The sequence below is a fragment of the Rosa rugosa genome, chromosome 2 (assembly GCF_958449725.1).
Source record: "Rosa rugosa chromosome 2, drRosRugo1.1, whole genome shotgun sequence".
NCBI classification, from domain to species: domain Eukaryota; kingdom Viridiplantae; phylum Streptophyta; class Magnoliopsida; order Rosales; family Rosaceae; genus Rosa; species Rosa rugosa.
Genome location: NC_084821.1, coordinates 24346998 through 24354229, shown reverse-complemented (window position 1 = coordinate 24354229; position 7232 = coordinate 24346998). Strand labels below are relative to the sequence as shown.

At 39.4% G+C, this 7232-nt stretch overlaps 1 protein-coding gene across 2 annotated transcripts; it reads left to right on the top strand.

Moving 5' to 3' along the window:
- Nucleotides 1–4067: 4067 nt before the first annotated feature.
- On the top strand, nt 4068–6879 carry LOC133728723 (uncharacterized). 2 transcript variants are annotated; one of them, XM_062156153.1, is made up of 4 exons: nt 4068–4323; nt 4887–4950; nt 5780–6595; nt 6710–6879. In XM_062156153.1, exons 2-4 carry the CDS (start codon nt 4926–4928, stop codon nt 6742–6744), a joined length of 876 nt encoding a protein of 291 aa, XP_062012137.1. In that variant the 5' UTR covers nt 4068–4323; nt 4887–4925; the 3' UTR covers nt 6745–6879. The 2 variants fall into 2 exon arrangements, with proteins under 2 accessions (XP_062012137.1, XP_062012136.1); XM_062156152.1 differs by having other exon boundaries at nt 4849–4950.
- Nucleotides 6880–7232: the final 353 nt, after the last annotated feature.

Here is a 7232-nt window from a genome sequence, read left to right as displayed (position 1 = left end):
GTTGCCGCCAAGAAACATTAATTCAAACATAAACTCAAAGAAGGAAGGAATTTCTTCAAGCTCCGCTGAGCAGACTTAGCTCATGGTAGGTGACGAAGCCACTGTGTTGGCTTCCCACAGACGGCGCCAATGTTAATGCTTGTATCCGTGGGGATCTAATTAACGATAAGTAAAAGAGAGAGAGAGAGAGAGAGATTGACACAAGATGTATAGTGGTTCGCCTCCGCATGAGCGGGAGACTACGTCCACTTGAAAGCTATACTAGTGTGTCGAGCCTTGCGGCCTAACAAGATTACAAGAGATGTAATGAAAATGTGTTGAGTTTGTGGGAGGAGGCATTCCTTTTATAGATGAAGGAATGCTTCTCCTTTACTTATTCTTCGATGTGGGACAAGTTAAGTTACTATTCTAGTCTATTTAACATGCAGAAAGCCATGTTGTGGAGGCATCTTGGCAAGGGCGGGAAGGTGGCTTCCCGGTGGCGGATTTGCGACATCCGGATACCGCCGCGTAGCCCGAACATAGGGCTACACGATGCATGTCTCGGTTGGGCCTTGCCATGTCTCGTTGATGTCCCAAAGTGGGTGTTACTTATGCTTGGTGATGTAGTAAATACTCCATATTATTGGAGGTATGTACAGCCTCCAAGCAGCCTTGTTGGGTGAAACTGATAGTCTCTTCTCGGACTTCCTTCACCTGATGCTGGGCCTCCAAGCAGCCTTGTTGGGTGAAATTGATAGTCTCGTCTCGGACTTCCTTCACCTGATCCTGGGCCTCCACGCAGCCTTGTTGGGTGAAACTGATAGTCTCGTCTCGGACTTCCTTCACCTGATGCTGGGCCTCCAAGCAGCCATGTTGGGTGAAACTGATAGTCTCGTCTCGGACTTCCTTCACCTGATGCTGGGCCTCCACGCTCCTTGGTTGGGTGAAACTGGTAGCCTCGCCTCAGACTTCCTCTACCTGGCGTTGGGCATCGACGCACCTTTGTTCGGCGTCCACAACCCCTACTTGGAAGAGCCTCATAGCATAGATATTTTATCATAGTGTTGGGAGAAAAGAGAGAGCTAAAGTCCCCTTCAGCCTTGTGAAGGCTGGGTATTTATAGGAGAAGAGGGTTGAGGTGGAAAGGGAAAGGCATAGGCTCAATCCCATAAAATCGGGGTGTCAGCCCCCACTCTCTGCTTACTGACGCTCCAGGGTGGATTTGACAGAGGTTGTGACAGGTGTCTCCACGTAAACCACCCTTTGTTCTTGAATCACTGTTGACATGACAAGGGAGCCATACTGGGTGTCGGAGCTTGACACGTGGAAAAGTTGGTGAGAGTTGGTCCTTGATGTGTACTACCATGTCTCCTTGACTGCGTCCAAGTGTGAGCCTGAAGGTCGAGGCTTTAGGCTTGGAAGTCTTGGTCATGATCCTTAGAGGTTGAGGGTTGAGGCTTCTAAGCCTTGGGAGTTGAATTCTTGGCCTTGGGGGTTGAGGCTCCTGATTCCTTCGGACTATACTATTCTAATAGCCAGGTCACGATATGCTTTGACCTTACCGTCCAAGGTGACAAGTCAATAACATGGTGACTGTCCAAGACCTAAGAGGTGGAGGTCCAAGGTTAAAGACTTGGCATACCATGGTTAGGCATCTTACTAGTCATGGTTATTTTCATCTTATGATTATCTTTTCTTTCTCGATGAAGGGTTTAAGTGCGTTGAAAGGTCAGGGTCTTACATGGACTCTTTGACATTTCAAAGCGTCCTACGTGGAATGTGTTGAAAAGTCAAAAGTCTTTGTCAAACCAAATTATGACATCAATAGTCTCTCTCTCTCAACTAACCCTTCACCGAAACTCTATCTCTCTCCAAATACAATTCGCCGATTTGAGATCCATCAGCTTTTACCTTTGAATCATACTGCACCCCTGATAGTTCGAACCCTAGGCCGCAATTCTCACTCTAAATAACTATCTTACTCGAAAAATTTAAGTCCCTTAAAGTTGACACCCTAATTGTTCATAAATTAGTACTTATAAACTATTTAGCAAATTACACATAATTGGAGCGTTAAATAGTTTTCTATACTACTTGATTTTATCAATTTCACCTTAAGCACTTGAGTTTTTACCCCAAAATACCCAAAATCCTAATTCTTAAAAACCCCAATTTTTTTAAACCCAAAATTCTAAAATTTTAATATAGGGTTAAATACTGTTTACTCTCTAAACTTTTACCCAAAATACACTTCAGTGCCTGTCTTTCTAATTTCACACATTTACTCCATGTACTCTCAATTTTGGACCAATAGGTCTATTCCATTACTCTCCGTCCAAAAATTCGGTTAAATTACTGATGTAGCAGTATTTTGGCTGTAAAATGTCTATTCTACCCTCGCTTACTGTTTTTTGTTTTTTCTCCTTTTTTTTTTCTCTCTTTTTTCTCTTCTTCCTCTTCTTCTTCTTCTTCCACCTCTTTATCTCTTCTTCTTCCAGCACTAGCACTAACAGCAAAAATGGCCGGCCTCAAGAAAAGAGCTCCTTCTACATATTGCGAATGGGTCCTCTGGCTTTCCCTCACCCTTCACTTCTTCAGCTCCTACCTCATTAGTAACCACCTAAATCAGAACAAGCCCACCACCTTTCTCTCCAAAAACCATTTCTCCAACTTAGCCTTCCACGCCCTTTTCGAATCCGCCATTGACAACACCACCACCGCCGACGTCGTCTTCGCTCAGCCACGACCGAAGAACATCTTCAAGCCCATCAGAGCTCGTTCGTCATCTTCTCTCTAGATCGGATCAACTTCTCCCTGGATTGGATCATCTTCTTTCTCGGCCTCGATTTAGGGTTCGAATCTGAGCTCCGGACAGATACTCCACCTTAGAGCACTCCGTCGCCGACTCCGTTTCGGGTTTGGCGTTGTTGGGCTTGGGCTTCTTAATGTTGAGGAAAAATATGCACACAGTGAGCGTAAATGTCACCCAACATAATTTCACTCGTATTCATTTAGTGAATAGAGTTTTTATTATTTTGGGTTCGACCCATTCAAGACAGAATGTGTCTCTTAATTACAATCCCTTGTTACAGGGAAACACCCTTTGATTCCATTTATGAAGAAACCAATTGATGGGATGTGTGTTTGTTTGTTTTTGCGGCTGCACACGGATATTTTAATGGGTTGCCTACGTACCCTTGGAGAGGGATCAAGCCACTCGTAGTTCAAGAGTTCCAATGAGTGAATGACTCATTGGAGGGCTTTGATTTTGGAATGAGAATAGTGTTTGGGACAAATTTGGTTTAAGTGGACCAGAGATTCGATTTTGTGTTTAGGACGCGGTTGCATCTAGATAAATTTGGTTCTAGATTGCCAACATACCCTTTGCAGGATCAAACCACATGTAGTTCCGGCATTTGAGATTTAAATGGGTAGATGACCCATTTATTTTGGATTTGTGTTTGGGAGATTTGAAAGGCTTAGAGCCTTTGAATTTTGTGTGATTTGGGAATGATTTGATTTTCTGGTGCTGGGAGAATTTGACTGCAGTCAGTGATTCATTTGAGACTGGTCGAATTTGACTGGCGGAGTCAGGGATTCTGTTTGGAGTTGTGGTTGCATCTAGTGGGTCGCTAGACTGCCTACATACCCTGTGAAGGGATAACAACTATAGTTCATTCAATTTGAATTTCCGGTTTTGTACCGACTTTTTGTTTGACGGATGTGTATACATTTTTTTTGAACCCGTCAAATGCATTTCTTTTGGACATCCAATTTGGTAGTGTGTCAGCTGATCTGATCCGGGGACCCAATGTACTGAGGTTTACAGTGGGCCTTGAAATTTGGAATGGGCTTTGGGATGCAAATTAATCGGGCCCGAGCTTCTGAGGTGAATTGATTTAGACACCCATTGTGTTGAGCTTCTGTGGTTGGGCTCTGTGACTTGAGATGGGCTTCGCACTGCCAGGAAGTTCAAATGGGCCAAAATTTCTATAACAAAAGGTGATCTGGACACCCAGGCTTTTTCCTTCGGGCTAGCTCATCAAAAACATTGATTATCACCTGTTCTTGATCTCCAGCGCAGAGTCAGGTACCTTCTAAACTCTTCATTTCTTCTTGACGCGAGCTTTTATCAATTGCGACCAAGCTATGATCAATCAGAAACTGATAGAGGCTTCTCAATTTCTTTGCTGCTGCAGATTGAGCATCCAGTTCGACAGTTAGACGAGCGACTGGTGTGCAAAGTTGGCTCGAGTACGGTTCGAGTCCCTTTGTGTATCAGCTAATTCAATTATGTAGCTTGTTGTCCTGTTTGCTATCACACCACCGCTTCAATTAAAAGTAATTGCCACCATTCTTTGTCATCTTCTTTCTTTTGATTGAATATTGATTTTTGCATGCTTTCCTTTGATTGAGAGATGAGCACGTAGCTAGGCATTATATTTCTTGGTCTGACTTGTATTCAAAACCAACTTGCAGCACTTTTGTTCAATTATATATATTGAAAACTTTGACTTGCAGCACGTTATGACAAGCTTGTAAGATTGATCACACTGCATATGAGCAGAATGAACTAGATATTATATATTGTATATACATTAGCTTAATGTAAACAAATTATTTTGATTATAAAGTACAACTGCAGTTACTTACATGTATATATATGTAGACTTAATTTAGTAATCGAATTAAGATAATGTGTAAGTATATCTGTTTTGAATTCAAAATTCAAAAGGTATGATCATTTGGACAAATCTGATTAAGACAAACAGTTACTTTGACAGTTCCTTGATGGAAGGAACTGTCATGTAACTGCTGCTGTCACAACAGCTTATATATGTGAAGATTTCTTTTGATCTCTGCTAGAACACAAACACTTTCTCATCTGGTTTTGTCCCATCAAGCAAAAGGAGAAATACAGTGTGCATCTAGGAGAAGATCGAATGGATTGCAACAGCAATCAACCAAGTCAGTTATCATTCATATCTGTTTATTTACATTTGATCTAAATCTGTGCTAGTTTATTATGTTTTCATGTTTAAATATAGTTGTAATCTTTCAATTGGTATCAGAGCAACTATGCTTAGATTTAGATTGATGTATACCTTTTCATACTGAGATATGTATTCTGGGACTAGAAAATGAAGATATTGATTCATTGAAATTTTCATGAAACATAATACAGATAAAGATTAATATTTTGACAGTTAACTTGTTTAGGACTATTTTTGATTCATATAACTGCTACTATTTTATAACATCGATGATCATATATGCACATTTATATATATGATAATGTTACCAAATAGAAAGACTACTGCGTATTTCATGTACATCCATAATGCTGCCACAGTAGCCATGAATATACTGATTTATGCAATAGATCAAGTAATTTTCTTTTGAAATGTGGTCTGCATATACGTTCAATACTATCAAAATAGTTGAAACATGTATACATATATACATTCATAAAGGAAACCATTAAGATAAATCTGAAAGTTCAATACTGTATCAGTTAGAAATCTAAATGAGACTTTCTGGTTTAATACATATATATGTGTGGTAATAAACATTCATGTATCCTTGGAGATAAGTGTATTACAAATGATACCAACATCTTGAAAATGATATATGTTTACTTATCTATACATATAAATTCATTTAAATGTTTATTCCATATGAATGTAACATTTGGGATTAGCGTATATATATCTCTGGTATATAGTCAAACTGGAACATATATATATGTGTGAATTTAGACATAATGAGTGACTGATTTGAAACTGAACAATTTCAGCAATGCATTTCCCAATAAGCATCAATCAAGTTGAATTGCTCAATGGACTGAATTTAAAAAAGTGGAAAGGAGACATAGAACTCAACCTGGGAATATTGGACTTTGATCATGTGCTTAGAGAAGATCCACCTGTTGAACTAACAGCAACGTCATCAAAGGAAGCCAAAGATAGGTACCTGCTGTGGCACAAACACAACAGGATGGCACTGATTTGTATGAAAAAGAGCATGACTGATGCTGTCAAAGGAGGTATACCAGATTCTGAATTTGCCAAAGTGTACTTCAATTCAATTGCTGAGAAGTACAAGGTTTCTGACAAGGCTGAGGTTAGCACACTGATGAACGCACTGACTGGGATGAAATTTACTGGACAAGGAAGCATAAGGGAGTATATTATGAAAGGGATTGATATTGCTGCAAAACTGAAGAGCCTGAACATGAATATTGATGATCCTTTTCTGGTGCACATGCTACTGAATTCTTTCCCAGATCAATATAGTCACCTAAAGAGCCTCTATAACACACAGAAAGAAAAATGGAGTCTTAATGAGTTGATTTCCATTTGTGTGCAGGAAGAAGATGAAATGCTCAAAAGGGGAAAGGTAGTGAGCATTAACTACATTGTAAAACCAAAGAATAAAAAAACCTTTGGCAACAAGAACTTTAAGGCCAGTTCATCAAAATCTGTTGTGAAGACTGATCTGTACAAAAACAAGTCTGTCAAAACAAATGGTCCAATGAAATGTTTCTTCTGCAAGAAATCCGGTCATTTCAAGAAGGACTGTGAGGGTTTTAAAAATTGGCTGAACAAGAAAGGTACTTTTTTGTTAAAATCAATTTTCACATTAGAGTCACATGCATGCATCTGTTAGTAATGCATCTTGGTGGTTTGATACTGGTTCACCCATTCATATTGTTAATTCCTTGCAGGGATTATCAAGCAAAACAATCCTAAACAAGAATGAAACAAGGGTATGCACTGCAAGTGGCCAAAGGGTGGCAGTTCAAGATGTAGGAAGTGTCAAATTAGTATTTAGGAATAAGTATGTTCTGGTATTAGATAATGTGTATTGTATTCCCTCAATAAAGAGAAACCTCATATCTGGTTCTCAATTTGTAATGGATGATGCTTTCAGCTTTTCAAGTAATAATAGGGCTATGTATTTCTATGAAAATTCATCTTGTTTTGGTGATGCTTTTTTAATTGATGGTTACTGGCATGTCAATTGCACTAATGCATCTATTCAAAATCATCATGTTTTCAATATGTCAAAAACAGTTGTTGGTATTAAGAGAAAGAATAAGCAACATACATCATCTTTTCTTTGGCACAAAATATTAGGACACATTTCAAAACAAAGAATGCATGAACTATATTGAAACAAGGAATTTTACCTGCATTAGATTTTAGTGATTTTGAAACATGTGTGGATTGTTTAAAGGGAAAAATGAC